Source organism: Nyctereutes procyonoides, unplaced genomic scaffold, assembly GCF_905146905.1.
Source record: "Nyctereutes procyonoides isolate TBG_1078 unplaced genomic scaffold, NYPRO_anot_genome, whole genome shotgun sequence".
NCBI classification, from domain to species: domain Eukaryota; kingdom Metazoa; phylum Chordata; class Mammalia; order Carnivora; family Canidae; genus Nyctereutes; species Nyctereutes procyonoides.
This window is the reverse complement of record NW_026575021.1, coordinates 7,000,742-7,019,259: the sequence shown is the minus strand read 5'-3', so window position 1 is coordinate 7,019,259 and position 18,518 is coordinate 7,000,742. Positions and strand designations below refer to the sequence as shown.

The 18,518-nt window shown below is 37.1% G+C and overlaps 1 protein-coding gene across 2 annotated transcripts in view; it reads left to right on the top strand.

Moving 5' to 3' along the window:
- Positions 1-1,229: 1,229 nt before the first annotated feature.
- The window catches only part of EXOC1 (exocyst complex component 1), a 60,323-nt gene continuing 43,034 nt past the window's right edge, over positions 1,230-18,518 (top strand). For both annotated transcript variants that reach the window (XM_055340708.1, XM_055340703.1), the window contains exons 1-4: positions 1,230-1,348; positions 6,334-6,467; positions 12,256-12,386; positions 15,160-15,319. In XM_055340708.1, the coding sequence (XP_055196683.1) occupies positions 6,344-6,467; positions 12,256-12,386; positions 15,160-15,319 (415 nt within the window). In that variant the 5' untranslated portion in view covers positions 1,230-1,348; positions 6,334-6,343. The remainder of the gene's footprint in view (positions 1,349-6,333; positions 6,468-12,255; positions 12,387-15,159; positions 15,320-18,518) is intronic.

Here is an 18,518-nt window from a genome sequence, read left to right as displayed (position 1 = left end):
TCTAAAAAAAAAAAAAAACTAACCCTGATATTTTTCCTACCAAATTATATACTCAGACACTAGAGGATACTTTACACAACTTATTTTTCTCTTTTTCAGCGACTCCATCCCTGATAGAGTTACTTCCTCTTTTGTAGTCTCTTGTCTACCTTTGTTGTTGGAATTACCTCACCAAACTGTAATTTATCCATGTATTTAAGTCTGTTCCCCCAAGGAGAGTGTGCCCTCTTCTCATGGGATCCTTGCATTTGTACCTCCAGCACCTGACACAATGCCTGGTATAGAAGTTAAACTTTGTCCAAAAAAAAAAAAAATGAATGCATACATGAATGGACCCTGCAGAACACCTACAAAAGATTGTGTTGAGCAGGAGCAAAGAAATCATGCCTTCGAATTCCCAGCACACTTATCTGACCTGTACATCTCCTTGGTCACTTATTTTGTTATCTTATTTTATGTATATTTGTACCTACCAAACTGTGAACTGTTTCAGGGTAGGATTTAGGTCTGAATCACCTCTGCACCTGGATCAAAGTGCCTGGCATAAAACCAATGCCAGGAATATGGAATACGAATTACCTGTCTTGCAACCAGCAACCTTGGCACCATTGGTGCTGCTCAAACTTACGTGTGCGTAGACGTCATTTTGTTAAGATGCAGATTCAGATTCAATAGATGCGAATATTCAATAGGTCTGCGGAGAGGCTGCAGGATCTAAAAAGCCCTCAGATAGCTGATGCCCTACCAGCTGGTCTGAGGACCACACTTTGACCATCAAGGTGCGTACATCAACAGTTCTCAATCTTAGCTGCATGTTAGGATCTTCTCGGAAGATTTTGAGAATAGTCTGGGTCCCCACCCCTCGGAAATTCTGATTTAAGTCCTTTAAACTCCCCACGCTGTAAGTAGCAAGGATCTAGAGTTAACAGCTTTACATACACAGAAAGGGAAAACGCTTAATCGGACCGCTTCTTAAATGAAATTGCAGAAAATATCGGGATAAGTAACTCTTCTAAAAAAAAAAGTAACCTCGCGCCGACCCCAGTATTCCCAGGTGCCAAGTCCGTCTCCGAGCAAGAGCGGCCCCGCCCCCGCCCTCCTTGACACGCCCCCCGCCCCCCCCGCCCCCGCGAGACCTTGCCCGCCTCGCCCCGCCCACCAGCGCCCCTCCTTCCTCCTCTACGGGGTCGACTTCCGGCGTGGAGTTGTCACGTGCCCGGAAACGGGAAGTGGTGGCGGAACGGCTCACTTGACGGGCTCATCCTTGTAGCGGTGGCCGCCCCGGCCCTGCCCGGTGTCTGTCTTGGAGGACCTGCCTCGGCACAGCCGGGCTCGGTCCGGCCTTGCGGTAAGCCTTGGGCCGTGGCTGCCCCGTAGTCCCGGCGGCGGCGGACCCATTAGCACCCAGGCGGGCGCCGAGGTCTGAGGCGGCGCCTCGGCCCCTCTGCTGGCTCCGCGGCCGGGTGGGGTACCCCTCTCTCCGCGGTCTGGGTCAGGCGCACAGCCCGTTAGGAGCATCCACCACCTCCTTGCTGTCCGGGCGGCTGGGAGAGCAGTCCTCACACATCCCTTCCCGGTTTCACCCATAAGAACCAAGATTTCATTTGTGCAGAACGGCCCTGATCTTTTTTTGCTCTCTGGCGTGGGCCAGGAGAGGAGGGCGTGACGATGCCTTCTTCATAGTCCAAATCCACATTTTCCTGTAGATCTCGGAAGCGCACTCCCCTGTCCGTGTCACGGCTTCCTCGTCTGCGTGACAATGCTCCGCTTGCCGAGTTGCCTCCATAGCACACGGGGCCCGACCCACGCGGACACTCCCATTGACAAGCTCTTTGTCGCGCAGTGTAATGGTCCCACTGAGGGTTTTTTTTTTTAAGATTTTATTTATTCATGAGAATGAGAGAGAGAGAGGCAGAGACACAGGCAGAGGGAGAGGCAGGCTCCGTGCAGGGAGCCCGACGCGGGACTCGATCCGGGTCTCCGGGGGTCACGCCCTGGGCCGAAGGCAGCTGCTAACCCGCTGAGCCAGCCAGGGAATCCCCGGTCCCACTGAGTTTAAGGAAACAAGAACCAGTGGCTGCCTATTTCTGGAACGTGGTCAGACCTGGATTCTTAAACCTGGAAGATAGTTTTAAAGGAGCTGATGACTTATTCACTGACTTACACAAAGGTGCTCTAAAGGCTGGACCCTTACTTAGAACGTAAATGCGATGGAAGCACGATCTGGTCTTCTTGAGCATGTCTGTCATATTCACCTCTAATGTAGAACAGTGGGTGATGCTTAGTAGGCATCAGTACTTGCTGAATGAACAAGGGTCGCATCGTACTTTCCATTATGCCTAACTCCTTTATGAGGTATAACCAGTCCTCTTTTGCTTTATACTTAACCCAATACTCATTGTTGCTTTTGACCCAAGAGGGACTGTGTGGTCAACGTTGACCACTATTATTCATTTGACCAGTTTTTACTATTCAGGTTATCTCAAGGGGTATTTGCTGAGTACCTTCTTTTTTTTTTAAGATTGTGTTTATTTATTCATGATAAGATATATATGTAGAGAGAGGCAGGCTCCATGCAGGGAGCCCGACGTGGGACTCGATCCCAGGTCTCCAGGATCACACCCTGGGCCAAAGGCAGGCGCTAAACCACTGTGCCACCCAGGGATCCCTGCTGAGTACCTTCTAAAAAATAACACAGAACAATGCTGGAGAACCTCTCTCTCTCTCTCTCTCTCTCTCTCTCTCTCTCTCTCTCTCTCTCTCGTTCTTGAAGTCTACAAGCTTATGATCTCATGAACCAATTGGACAGCAAGTGCTTGATTGTTTAGTAAATACAAAAATTGCTCTAGCAATCAGGAGGAGAGATCAGTTTGGATTAAGATCATTATTGAATCAATTCCACATAAACTATGAAGTGTAATTAGGGTTTGGGTAGATGATACTCTCTGCATGGAAAAGCACTAAGCAAAGATGTAAAGACTGCAACAAGGAGAGGGCTTGGACTGGAAGATCTGTATTTGGAAACCTTGGGGGAATGTGGAGCAGGGACATACTGTGATGAAAGCTATGTTTAAATATTATGTGTTTATCAAGGATTTGGGGATTGTGGCAACTTGCAAAGAGATAACCAGATACTGAAGTGTTAAATGGATATAGTTGATGTGAACCTGGATTAGTGTGTTAGCAGTGGGAACAGAAAGGAAAGGTAAATTACAGGTAGATGAGAGGAAATTAGCAGAATGTGGCATTAAGATTTCATGTTGACATGGAGGAGGAGAATCAAATATGATGGATTTTGAACCTGGACATTTGCTTACAGGTGTGAGAGTTGGAAAGGGGGAATCAGGGAAACTTTAGTTGTCATGTTATTTGTTGCTATCATTTTGCTTAATTTTGAAATGCCTGCTATGTCTTTGCCAATTTCTAGGAATACAAAGATGAATAAGATATGGTACTTTCCTACAAAGAGCTGCTTTTAATGGGGGAGAGAATACAACTAACTAGAAAATATGGTTTGCTACTCTGTTAGCAGAGTAGAGGGGAAATGTTTGAGAAGTATAAAAGAATTATTCTTTTTGTGTGTGTGACTACTTCACAGAAGAGGTGACATTTTAGCAGGATCTTGAAGATTGAGTTGGAATTTCCTAGGGGGAAAAGAATTCCAGGAAAAGGAAATTGCATGAACAAAGCCCAGAGATAGAAAAGTAAAGTGGCCATCATCCAGAGTAGCTTCGACATAGGATAGAGTAGAGCTTTTACTACAGTGTCTAGGCCCTAGAACATATTAAGTGATTAGTAACATAGACACAAAATATTACAATAGGTAGAATGGATGTTGGAATGGGTGAAGATGTAATGAGATGGAGAAAAAAGCAGTTGGGGAAAAATCGTACTTCATGGCTTCCTAATCTTCTGCAGGGTAGATGACAACATCATTTGCTGACACTAGAACTGGAGATTGAAGAAGATAAAGATCTGCAATACACTGATGGAGAATAGGAAGAGGAGTCATCAAAGGAATTGTTAAAGGGTTACTGAGCAATAGTGAAAGTCTACCTTTGATCAGATTTAGATATTTGTAATGAATGCAATGAACATATGTATATGGCCTTCTTAAGTGGTGTACGGTAGCCCACAAGTAGTGGAGAAAAATACAGTTCACGGTGATTGATAAAACATGGTAAACTAATCTACAAACAGATAAGATAATTGAAGAAGATAGTATGGGTGAAAACTGCCTCCAGGCTAGGTTGGAAAAGAAATTAAGCTGGAGAGGCCAGAGAGAGGATGAGAACAGGAAGGAGGGGGAGGTCAGAACACTAAAGGCCAAGATGAGGTGAAAAAGGAATGGAAGTGGGAAGATGTGATTTCTTGTAAGAAAAGCAATTTTTCAAACTGGGGCAGAAATTGAAGTTTCACAGATTGAGTAAGACATAGGAGATACCTAGTTTCCAAAATTGTCATTGTGTTATAAAAATTCATTTGTGTCTTTTAAAATTCATAATTTCTTCATTTTCCCTAGAAACGGTATTAGAAGTTAGTTCACATTGGAAAATAGTAGTGTGTGTGTGTGTGTGTGTGTGTTTGTACATTATATATACATACACTTAAAAATAAAGTTGAAAAGAGATTTTTAAAAATATTTAAGTTGACATTTGAAGAAAGACATTGAATTTAGTGAGAAACCTCTCTTTATAATAGCTTTATTGAGATGTAATTCGTATACTATAAAACTCACCTTCTCAAGTGTATAATTCAATTTTTAATATATTCACAAAGTTTTACAACCATCACTACTAATTCTTTTTTTTTTTTAAGATTTTATTTATTTATTAATGAGACACACACACACACACAGAGAGAGAGAGAGGCAGAGACACAGGCTCCATGCAGGGAGCCCAACGTGGAACTCAATCCCAGGTCTCCAGGATCAGGAAGCTGAAGTGAAGGCGGTGCTAACCCGCTGAGCCACCAGGGCTGCCCTACTATCTAATTCAAGGGCATTTTCAGCACCTCAAAAGAAACTCCATACGCATTAATAGCCACCCCCCCTTCCTTCTTGCCCCTAACCCCTAGCAACCACAAATCATTTTGTCTTTATAGATTTGTCTATTCTGGACATGTCATGTAAACAAAATCATAGAATATGTGGTCTTTTAACTGACTTCTTTCACTTAGCGTAATGTTTTTAAATTTCAGTGTTGTAGCATATATCAGTACTTCATTCCTTTTTATGGACAAATAATATTCCTCTGTAGATATACTTCATTTTGTTATATCATTTCATTAGTTGGTGGATATTTGAGTTGTATCTATCTATCTTTTGGCTATTGGGGATAATGCTGCTATGAACTTTCATGTACAGGTTTTTGTGTGGACATGTATTTTTTGTTCTCTTGAGTATATACCAAGTAATAAAATTGGTGGGTCATATGGTAATTTCATATTTAACTTCTTGAGGAACTGCCAAACTGTTTTTCCAAAGTGGCTGCAGCTTTTTACAATTACCAGAAATGTATGAAAGAGTTTCTTTGGGCAGCCTGGGTGGCTCAGCGGTTTAGAGCCACCTTCAGCCCAGGGCATGATCCTGGACACCCAGGATCGAGTCCCGCGTCCGGCTCCCTGCATGGAGCCTGCTTCTTCCTCTGCCTGTGTCTCTTCCTCTTCTCTCTCTCTCTCTCTCTCTCTCTCTCTCTCTGTCTCTCATGAGTAAGTAAATAGAATCTTTTTTTTAAAAAAAAAAGGGAGTTTCTTTTTCTCCACATCTTTACCAAAACTTGTCTTTTTAATTTTAGCCATTCCAGTGAATGGCTAAATATATATAAATTCTATATATATATATATATATGTTATATATAAAGTTGTAATTATCACATTTGTTTTTGGTTTGCATTTCCCTAGTGGTTAATGATGTTGAGCATCTTTTCATGTACTTATTGGCCATTTGTATATTTTCTTTGGAGAAATGTCTATTCAGATCCTTTGCTCAGTTTTTAATTGGTTTTTTATTGTTGAGTTGTAAAGAACTCCTTATAGAGGAAATTTATATTTAAATATTGTGCATGGGGCTTTTTTTCTTAAAAAATTTTTGTACCTTAATATTTGGTAGGCACTTCCAAAATTTTTAGAGTTTGATAATGCTAGTTCTCTATAATTTCTTTTCCAAACATACAGCTTTTTATTTTTATGATGTTGGTTTGTTGATGTATGAAATCATTCTTCCTATGCTTATTAGCCACAAATAAGATCATTTTTTAAATCATAAGTGGAACAATATGAGATAGAATGGTATTGAGAATGACCTTAATATCTATACTCTCAATTTTTTTTTAGTTGATTAAGAATGACAGCAATCAAGCATGCGTTACAAAGAGATATTTTTACACCAAATGATGAACGCCTGCTGAGTATTGTCAATGTCTGCAAAGCGGGAAAAAAGAAAAAGAACTGTTTTTTGTGTGCTACAGGTGGGTATTTAGTTAGAAAAAGCTCGTTTGGCATTCTTTTAGTATTTTATTCACCAGGGGACATTTCCTCCTCTTTTTTAGTATTCTCATTGTCTCTGTAATTGGAAAGACTGTTGGGCCAACAAATTCATTTTTTAAATTGCCTTTAATTAAATATTGAGTAGATACTAAAGAATCTATACTGAGTATATAAGGTGTAAAGACTAACCATACAGCAAACACTCGTGTGCTTACCACCTAATGTAAGAAGAATATTACTATTACTGTTTGTGAAGTGTCCTGTGCACCCTTTCCTAAGCCCATTCCCTTCCCCCACTCATTAAGAAGTAACTAGTGTCCTGAATTTTGGTTTAGTCTTTCCTTGTTTTTCTTTATCATTTTACTATATATGTATTTAATCTCAAATAACATATTGTTTGGTTTCACATGTCTTTGAAATTTACAGGAATTGAATCACAGTGCATATATCTTTTTGTGACTTTTTCCACTCAGCATTATGTTCATGTTCATGAGTCTTATTTCTGTTTTTTTCATGTAACCATAATTCTTTCATTTTTGCTCCTATGGAGTGTTCTACTCTATGAGAGTTATCAGTTTAATTACATAGTCTACTAATGATGAACATTAGGTTTGTTTTCAGGTTTTACTGTTCAGACAGCACTTCTATGAACATGTTTGTCTTTGTCTCATGTATATAGGCAATAATTTTCTTTTTTTTTCAATTTTTAAAAATTTGTTTCAGAGAGAGCGCACATGTGCATGGGCGGGGGGCAGAGGGAGAAGCAGGCTCCTCGCTGAGCAGGGAGCTCAATGTGGGGCTCAATCCCAATCCTAGGACCCTGGGATCATGACCTGAGTCAAAGGCAGGTACTTAACTGACTGAGCCACCCAGGGGCCCCTAGGCAAGAATTTTCTAGGGTAGATACCTAATTGTGAAATTGCTGGGATATAGGCATAAATGTTCAACACTAATACCAAATTATTTTCAAAAGTAGTTAGGTTGGTTTTCTTTTTTTTTTTTTAAAGATTTTATTTATTTATTCATGAGAGACACACACACACAGAGAGAGGCAGAGACACAGGCAAAGGGAGAAGCAGGCTCCATACAGGGAGCCTGAGATGGGACTCGATCCCAGGTCTCCAGGATCATGCCCTGGGCTGAAAGCACTTAACCGCTGAGCCACCCAGGCGTCCCATCACATTGGTTTTCAATCCCACAAGCAGTGTGTGTTTTGAGTTCTTTTTCTACATCCTAGTAAAAACTTGGTTTTGACACTTAGTTTTGACAGACATAATTGATTCCAACCTGGTGGAAATAATATGTAAAATAATATCTCCTTGTGGTTTTAAATTTTCCTATAAATGATGAAATTGAGCATCTTTTCATGAGTTTATTGGCCATTTGGTTACCTTGCTTAGTAATTTGCCTTAAAGCCTTTTGCTTATTTCTCTGTTGTATTGGTTGCTCTTTTACAGATTTGTACAAGTTCTATATATTTACCAATCCTGTATTGTTTATATGCCTCCCAGTTTGTGGCTTGTGTATGAGCTTTTTATGAAATTTCTAATTTTAATGAAATCACATTGGTCAATCTGATCCTATATGGTTTCCAGTTTTTTTATATTATTTAAGACAGATATACTTCCATAGAGAGGTGTCTCTTGGTTGAGCATGCAACTCCTGATCTCAGCTCAGGTTTTCATCACAGGGTTGTGAGTTCAAGCCCCAGCATGGAGCCTACTTAAAAAAAAAATATACACACACACACACACACACACACACACACACACACACACTTCCCTGGAGTAATAAAAGTATTCTCCTATACCATGTTCTAAAGATTATGTATTTTTGCCATTCACATTTTAGTTTTTGCTTTAGTTTAAAAACTTTAGTTTTTACCTGTGTCCTTGTGATAAAGTATGTATGCCTATTTCTGGGTTCTCCTGTATCTGGCTTTTATTTTGTCTTGTTTTGGTTCTTTATTCTTCTACCTAAATTTTAGAATCCACTTGGCAAGTTCCAGATTCTGTTGGGATTTTAATTAAGATTGTTTTGAATTGTCGTTCAGTTCAAAGAGAACTTGCATTTTCATGATATTGGGTCTTCTTGTCCATGGACATAGTGCAGTTCTCCATTTATCTAGGTCTTCTTTAATGCCTTTCAATAAGTTTTACAATTTTAAAGACTTTCTTTTTTTTTTTTTTTTAAAGGTTTTTTATTTATTTATTTACGATAGTCACAGAGAGAGAGAGAGAGGCAGAGACACAGGCAGAGGGAGAAGCAGGCTCCATGCACCGGGAGCCCGATGTGGGATTCGATCCCGGGTCTCCAGGATCGCGCCCTGGGCCAAAGGCAGGCGCCAAACCGCTGCGCCACCCAGGGATCCCCAATTTTAAAGACTTTCAATAAGTTACATAGTTTCAAAGGTTTTACACATATGTTGTATTTATTCCTAGATTTTTTGATACTATAATAAATAACTTATTAGTATTAATACATTTTAAAGACTTTAATTTTTTATAGCAGTTAAGGTTTACAACAAAGTAGGGGAAGTACACAGATGTCCTATACATCTCCTGCCCCCACGTATGTATAGCCTCCTCCTTTATCAATATTGCTAGCAACAATGACAACAGTTTGTTGCCAAGAATGAACCTATATTGACTCATAGTAATCATTCAAAGTCCCTAGTTTACCTTAATGTTCACCCTTAGTATTATGCATTGTATGGTTTTGGACAAATGTATAATGAAATATATCTATCATTGTAATATAATACAGGATAGATATTTTCACTGCCCTAAAAATCCTGTGTGTTCTGCCTGTTAATCTGTCTCCAACCTCTACTCTTTGCAACCATTGTTCATTTTACTTGCCTGATTCTGCCTTTTCCAGAATGTCATATAGTTGGAATCATACAGTATGTCTGTAGCCTGTTCAGATTGGCTTCTTTCACTTAGTAGTCTGCTTTTACGTTCCTCCATGCCCTTTCATAGCTTGATAGCCATGAAATAATAATATTCCATGCCTAGATGTATCTCATTTTATCTACTCACCTGCTGTGAAGGATATCTCGATTGTCAATTTAACAATTATGCATAAAACTATAAGCGCTCGTGTGGATTTTTGCATGAAGCTAAGTTTTCAACTCCTTTGGCTAACTACCAAGGAGTGTGATTGCTGGATCATATGGTAAGAGTATGTTTAGTTTTGTAAGAAATTGCAAAACTTTCTACCAAAGTGGCTGTATCATTTTGCAATGCCACCAGCAATGCTTCAGAGTTTCTGTTGCTCCACATTTTTGTCAGCATTTGGTGTTGTCAGGTCCTGGAAATTGGCCATACTAATAGGTGTATAATCATCTTATTTGTTATCTATATATTTTCTTTGGGAAATGTCTGTTAAAATCTTTGGCTATTTTTTAATTAGGTTTTTTTTTTTCTTATTGTTGAGTTTTAAGAGTCCTTTTGTATAGGGGTACCTGGATGGCACAGTCAGTTAAGCATCCAACTCTTGGTTTTAGCTCAGGTTGTGATCTTAAAGTTGTGAGATGGAGCCCTGAGTTCATCATGGAGTCTGCTTAAGTTCATCATGGAGTCTGCTTAAGACTCTCTTTCTCTGCTCCTTCCCCACTATATGCATGCTCCGTCTCTCTCTCTATCTCTCTCAAATAAATAAATCTTAAAAAAAAAAAAAGAGTATGGGATGCCTGGGTGGCTCAGCAGTTGGGCATCTGCCTTTGGCTCAGGGCATCATCCTGGGTCTAGGGATCAAGTCCCGCATCAGGTTCCCTGCAAGGAGCCTGCTTATGTCTCTGCCTGTCTGTGTTTCTCTCGTGAATAAATAAATAAAATCATTTTTTTTAAAAAAAGTCCTTTGTACATTTTAGGTAACATTCCTTCATTAGATGTGTCTTTGGCAAATATTTTCTTGCAGTCTGGTTTGTGTTCTAATTCTCTTGATGTCTTTTGCAGAGCAGAAGCTTTTAGTTTTTTGAACATAAATACGTTTTAAAAATAATTTCTTGTTAGAATCTAGAAATACAATTGGTTTTTTATATGCATTTCTATATAAATCTTGCTAAACTTTCTTATTAATTCTAATAATTTGTCCATAGACTCTTTGTAAATAGTGATATTTTCTTCCTTCCTTTATAGTCTTTATATTTTTTATTTGTTTTTGTTGCTTTAGTCTGCTGGCTAGGACTGTCAATATAGTGTTGATCTCAAAGGGAATGGCTTCACTTTTTAATGGCAATGGTTTTTTGTAGCTATCCTCTACAATGCTAAAGGAAGCTCCCTTCTATTCCTGACTTTTTACTTTTTTTCTTTTTGGTTTTTTACCATTGAATGAGTGTTCAATTTTATCAAATACTTTTTCAAATCATTGAGATTATCATATAGTTTTCTTAATTTGTTGGTGGTGATTGCACTTGGCTTTTAGAATGATAAATTGAGTTCTTTTTTTTTTAAGATTTTATTTATTCATGAGAGACACAGAAAGAGAGGCAGAGATATAGGCAGAGGGAGAAGTAGGCTCCCCACTGGGAGCCTGATGCAGGACTCGATCCCAGGACCCCAGGATCCCGACCTGAGCCAAAGGCAAACACACCACCACTGAGCCACCCAGGCACCCCTGTAAATTGAGTTCTTGGAATAACCCAATTCAATCATGATGTACCATATGCCATCAATTATAGTATATATTATTATTTTATGTACCACTCAAAAAAATACTGTGGTATTGCATCAGTTGTTAAGACATATTCTCATTTCAGAGATCTGAAGGTGGAAAAAAATATACATCTCAGAATACTATCTTTTGTATATGCCCTTGGATTAAGTTTGCCAATGCAGTGTTTGTTTGTAGTTATTTGTATATTTGTAGTTATAAGAGTTTCCCCCGTGTTCATTAGTGACATGGTCCTGCAATTTTCTTTTGTACACTATCTTTGGCCCTACAACCAAAATCATAAAGTAAGTTGGGAATGTTCCCTTGTTTTCTGTAGAGTGGAATAGTTATGTATGTTTGGAATGTTTCCTTGGAAAGCTTAGCAAAACATACCAGTAAAACTGCATTGGACTAGGTTTTTGGGAAGAGATTTTTCACTTACTAATGCAATTTCTTTAATAGATTATAGAATTTTTCCATATTTTCTATTAAGTCAGTTTTGGTAAGTTTTACATTTTTTTTATTTTTATTTTTATTTTTTTAGAGATTCAACCACTTCATCTAAAATTTTAAATGTACTGGCATTCACTCCAATCCATCCACTATTCTGCTGCCAGAGTAATTTTTAGAAACAAATTAGAACATGTCATTTCCCCAATTAAAATCCTCTAAGAGCACCCCCAACAAGAGCATACAGGCCCTTTGTGATCTGAACTTTCATCGTTTTTGGTAACTTCATTTCCATCCACTTTCTGGCATGTACAATTCATATTGCACTACTAATCGCTGTTCTCTGAGATGGTGCTAGGCTCTTTCAAGCCACTTGGCTTCACATTAGTCAGTCATTCTTTAGAGTTGTTTTCATCTACCTCATACAATTATTTCAGAACTGGTCTGAAGTTTTACTTCTCAAGGAACCTGCCTCTGACCCAGTTGTCTGATTTAGATGTTCCCTTTGATGCTCTGTGCATTCCTCAATCAACACATATTAGGAAATACTACTTCTGTTCTAAATCATGTACAGACACCTGACAATGACATTTGCCATGAGTGGATGAATGGATGAAGAATAAGTGAGTAATATTCCTAATGAAAGTGTGTTTTACTCAACAGTGACAACTGAACGCCCTGTGCAGGTAAAGATGGTCAAAGTCAAGAAATCTGATAAAGGAGATTTCTACAAAAGGCAGATTGCTTGGCTCCTTCGAGACCTTGCTGTGGTAGATGCCAAAGATGCTATTAAAGTATGTTTTTCTTAGTTCTTTGACCTGTGTTCAGAAAGTGTCTTTCATTTTATAACATAATATTATGTCTTTTAGGATGATCTAAACTTTTTATTTTATAATTCTCTGCTTTACCAACTAACCAAGAATTAGTCTAAAGTGTATTATTAAACCTTCTATTCTCCCACTCTTTAATCTCAAGCTACTAAAATAAATCTGTATGTGTGTTTGTTTCATTGTTTTTTTTGGGGGGGCAGTTTGAGCCATAGTTATGTTTGTGCACAAGTTATGTACATTAGAGCAAAATAACTCTATATTTCTGTATTTAGGTTGGGTATATTTTGTATAAAATCCTTATACATATTTTAAAGTATTATGAGTAGTTTTTTTTTTTAAACCTTCATTGTTTTGGTAAAACCTGGTTCAAAATCATGTGCAATACTCTAACCAAAGTGAGTCTTCCTTAGTTTGTCTTCACAAATTAATGTAGAATCATCAGCTAAGGCAACCAGGCTGGCCTGTTGAGGCCATGGTTTCATATTTGTGGCTCAAGTAAAGGAAGTGATGGTGAGATAACACCTTATTTTAAGGAACTTAAAGAATAAGATATAAGAATGTAAATATTACAGTTTTCACTGAAGCCACACTCCAACTTGAAGAAGGTTGAATAATGTAGTAATCATGTTAAAGGACCACGTTTATTTCTGACAAGTCAAAGCTTTTGACAGCAATACCCTTTTTTCAAAGAAATCAAGTAGAGCTCCTCTGGTGAAATTAGCTGCTCCTTCCCCTTAGCCTCTCTAACGCTGCCCCTCTCCTTCCTCCACAGGCATGTTTTGCATCACACCCATTGGTGATAGGGCTGATAGCAAGGTTTGCATTACCTAACTGCAAGGACCCTTTGATTTAACCCTTCAAGTCTCACAAATTTATTTAAAAGGCACAAAGAAGTAAAAGCTACCTCTGTAGAGCATCCAATAAAGTAGAAGTCTGACTTTACCCTGACCCTGGTACAGACCTCTGGGGATCTAAAAGCTGGACAAAATGACAGGCAGTTGAGTAAAATATTTTCAAATGAAGCAAAAACAGCTTTAGGAAAGCTTTGCACATCTAGAATATGCAATTCAGAATTCAGATTTTAACAAATGTAGAGAATGCCTTTCTCTGGGCATTCTGGGCCGTTGATTTATCCCTAAGGAGCACCCAAAACACTTTAATAAATTATTTAATAAATTCTGTTACCAGGGGAAAAGATCAAGAGTAGAGACTTTTTTGGTAGGTTTCTGTTTAAGAAAAAATACTGTAAGGGCTTTTTAGAAATGCGTCTTTATTAAAGAGCCTTTTCCCTTCAATAGTTTTGCACTTTATAACCCCATTGACTTGCATAATTCACTAACATTGCTGATGCTTATTTAAATGTTTTCTCACAGCTGACGCCTCATTGCTAGCTTTCTTAATGGATTTTTTTTTCATATTATATAGGCACCTTGGCGTGTGTACACTATATATGGATATAAAACATAAAATTTTTATACATAGCCTAACATTAGCCATTTAGTGTCACACATTGATTTGTGTGAGTGTTGCCACTGGAGCACTCAGCTTCTTTTATGGCATTATGGGAAATATTCCCAAGGAAGAGATAATTTCCCATCAAGTTTTAGATTAGTTGCCAATACTCTTAGTTTTTTTATAAGTAATAATGCAATTACCTCTTTATTGTAAATGCAGATTTTTAATCTTTTGATGTTTCTGTTCTGCTTATTGAGCTAATTAGTAGTTCCATGCTACCATAATATGATTATTTTACCAGGTCAAGTCCTAATCCCTAAATTATCCCAGCTCTTTACAGTGAATGTCTGATATAATTTCCCTTACCCTTAAGGCATTCATTTACATTTTGTCCCCCCTAAATGATATTTTGAATTAATTGGATATATTATTACCCTTTCGTAGAACATTAAGAACGTTTGAATCCATTTTTAATTCCTTGGATATGAAGAAAAGCATACATCCATAGGTTTTCATTTTTTAGATAGCAGTCAAGTGATCCTACATTCACAAGGGAAATATCATCCTGATATGAAATCACTGCTGCAGTGTGACTTAAGAGACAGCATACTGCACTTCTCCCACAGGTTGAGCTTCTTTGTCATTCAAAAGACAAGCATTTTTTATTTTTGAGGCACCTTTAATCATTCTCTGATTTCAGAATTGAAAACAGAATCAGTCCCTGCTTTCACTTCATTTGTTCTTGGAAACTACACTAGGATGTAGATTGTATTTTTTTCTCATATGTTATAATAAGAAGCTTACTAAGGAGTTAGTGTCAGATCACAGTTATGAATAATAGTGCATTATCAAAGAAGATGTATAACTTTAAAACCCCATAGGCAATTTAAAAAGAAAAATTAGGTACACATCAAAACTGGAGACCATTGTCATCTTAGAGACCAGGAAGCTGGGACACAAAGCTTTTACCTATACTTCCTATACTATCCTATACTTCCTATCCTATACTTCTACTCATATACTTCCCATATACATAGGAAGGAAATTACTGAAACATTGTGTTTTTTTTTTTTAATCCAGCTTCTTTTGGGAGATAAAGTTTTTCCTATACATTGAATTCTCTGAACCATTCTCTGTACGTCATTTAGCTGATTTTTAGTGGGTTGTTTTTTTTTTTTTAAGAACAGCTTCAACTTCTTTTCATTTTATTGAAATATAAACTTCATAATAATGAAAAAGGGATAAGATCAAAAACAGTATCTTTTGTATATTTTTATTTCAGGAAAATCCTGAATTTGATTTACATTTTGAAAAAATATATAAATGGGTTGCCAGCAGCACTGCTGAAAAGAATGCATTTATTTCATGCATTTGGAAATTGAATCAGCGATATCTCCGGAAGAAAATTGATTTTGTCAATGTTAGTTCACAGCTCCTGGAAGGTAAAGTTAAATAAAAATGCTAATGTAAAATCAAGTATATCTAAAGTGAATATTTAATTTGACATTACTCAAAATGATTAGAACACTGATTCACCTTATATTGCAAAGGAGTTGAAAAGTAATTTTTCTTAATATAGGACTGATACTTGTTCGTTAGAGAAATTGATATATTAAATAAAAAAATCATTTATAAACTTAATCCTCAGGGATGATTGCTGTTAATGTTTTGTTAGATAGTCCTCTAGTCTTTTTTTCTATGCATATTTAAATCCCTTAAAAAATAAATAAATCCCTTAAAAAATAAATTCACATTCTGTTTTCTAACATACTTTTTCTTATAATGAACATTTTTCATGTTATTAAATACTTACCCTGACATTATTTTTAGTGGTACCATAGTATTCCTTTTTTTTTTTTTTTAAGATTTTACTTATTTATTCATGAGAGACACAGAGAGAGAATGAGAGGCAGAGACACAGGCAGAGGGAGAAGCGGGCTCCATGCAGGGAGCCCGACATGGTTCTCGATCCCAGGTCTCCAGGATCACACCCCCTGGGCTGCAGGCGGCGCTAAACTGCTGCGCCACTGGGGCTGCCCGGTACCATAGTATTCCATTATATGAATATACCTTAATTTATTTAACTAATCATTTATTTTAAAATTTCCGTCTTTGCTTATTTTAAATAATTTTGACATGAATATCCTTGTGGTTGTATTTTTGTACAGAGTGTAAGTATAGTGGTTAAGAACATCAGGTCAGACTGCTTAAGTTCAAATCCTGGCTTTGTCACTTACCAGCTATATGACCTTGAGTGATTCTATGTTTCAGTTTTCTTTATCTCAGAAATAGAGATAATTAGTAGTATCCACTCCATAGGGTTGTTGTGAGGACAATTAAATTAAATATGAATGTGACAAGAACAATGCCAGGTGTATAGTAAGTACTTAATAAATATTAGCTCCTATTATATTATCAGAATAAAATCTTTAGATATGAAGTTAAATAAGATATTTGTGATCGGTGTACCTTCAGGGATGTTACTATGGATTATTTTGTGTTACAAGATGAAAACTACTGTTATTCATTAAAAATATACAATGGGATTTTATTCTTTTAAAATTTGTTTTATGAAGACATAAACATCGTAAGAAAATGGTCTGTATGCCTTGTGGATACACTTTGTGTTGTATTCTTGGTCCCAAAGAAAGCAGTTGAAATAAGAGCTAGTATGCAGATGAAGAGTTGTTGTTCCTCTTTATTAATTAAAAAAAAAACAGATTTATTCCAAATAATATATATTAGAAAGAAAACTTAGATTTGTCCTAAGTTACATATTGGCTTTTTTTTTTAAGATCTTATTTATTTATTCATGAGAGAGACAGGAGAAGCAGCGACATAGGCAGAGGGAGAAGCCGGCTGTTCGAGGGGAGCCAGATGTGGGACTCGATCTCTAGGCTCTGGGACCATGCCCTGAGCTGAAGGTAGACACTCAACCGTTGAGCCACCCAGGCATTCCATATATTAGCATTTTAAAATAGGAGCTTCATTTTGTTCGGTTGAAACATCTGAAATAGCCAATATTCAACCATTTTGACCTATAAGAATGGCCATTTCAGATGCTTCAAGCTATTCATTTACTTAGCTACCTGACTCTGTCCTTTTTCTATTCTATTTTACTTAATCCTTTTCTGTTTGCCTGTGAATATTTCCCTCAATTATAGTATTCCTTCCCAACACTTAGTAGTTAGTAAACCGTTATTGGTTTCAGATTTGATGTTTGAAACTGGCAGAGGCAAGTCACATCTGTCAGGCCCTGTGCCCCTCCCCCGAGTGAAGCCCTTGTGTAGGAGCTCTTGGGTTGGTTGCCATGTCACTAACATTTTAGACCTCTTGGCAATGAGTATGTTGAAGGAATGACCTTTAAGAAATTGGTAGTAGTTTTTCATGCCTTGAATAGTGGTTTAATTTGTTTTGAATGGCTTTTATTTTATTTTACCATTTCAGTGTTGAACATTTTGATGAGGAAATGACAGCTATTCTGTTTTTAAATATTGCATATATCCAGAGGTTGCTTGTTGCCTATGATGTGTTTTAAACCAATACATTTCATTGAGTCAACAGAGTAGAAAAACTACATAGCCTACTTGATTTCCCTCCTTAAGAAATATTACTGGTAGTCAGTGAGAAGAATATTGCTGTTTTTTTTAGAAATAAGTGTCTAGTTAAAAAAAGCATTTAAAAAAAAAGCATTTAATTTTTTAAGGCCTAAAGCAAAGTAGATATTTTCATGTTTACAAAAGTAATCCCTAATTCAGATCAATTTTAGGAATACTGTGAAGATCCTTAAGGATCTCACTTTGAAAATCATTTTCTATATATCAATAACTGTTGCTTCGGTTTAGTGGAGTTCAGAGAATAGTTTTATTAATGTCTGCAAACTTATTTTAATGTTTTTTTTATTATTTTAATGTTTTAATGGATTTTGATATCATAGCTGTTGATTGACATTAAAAAGATAGTAAATATGTCTAAGCTTTAGGTGATGTTAAAAAATGAATAAGAAATTATCACCATCTACTTTTTTTTTAAATCAACATCTACTTTTAAGATAATTAAGTAAGACTTCACTGTGAATGCTAACAGTGGCAACTCTAGTGGTTTTCATTGGGGTCAATTGAGTGTGCTAGTAAGTGGGGTTTCTCAGCAGAAGGTTTTTAAGGTTTTTAAAGAAGGATTTTGTTAGCATTTGAAGTGAAGTCAAGTTTTTGTTTGGCTTTTTCTTTTTCATTCTTATAGCCAGGTTTTAAAAAAGAAATTTCTTACTTGAATCCTTAAAAGCCAGCTGCAACAGATACCTCATGTGTGTTTTTTAAAGTTGTTTTAATCTCGTCCTTTCTAACAGTGTTTTATGACTAATCTATTGTGAGATAGTGTCTGGGTAAAGTTTTGGGGCCTTGAGTGAAAATAACTAGACTAAATGCATGAGTCACAGCTGACCTAAAAATAATTCTCAGGAAGTGATCTATTTCCCAGTTTTCTCCAAGGACTAGTCAGTACTGTTTCTTAAAAGAAAGTAAAAATAGTAAGATACATGTATTTTTAGTCATTGTCAGAAAAAGAATAAGAGAATTAACTCTGGAAATTTAGTTTCGGTGGATCTTTCCACTTAGTAGTTGATTTGGACGTTGTCTTTTAAAC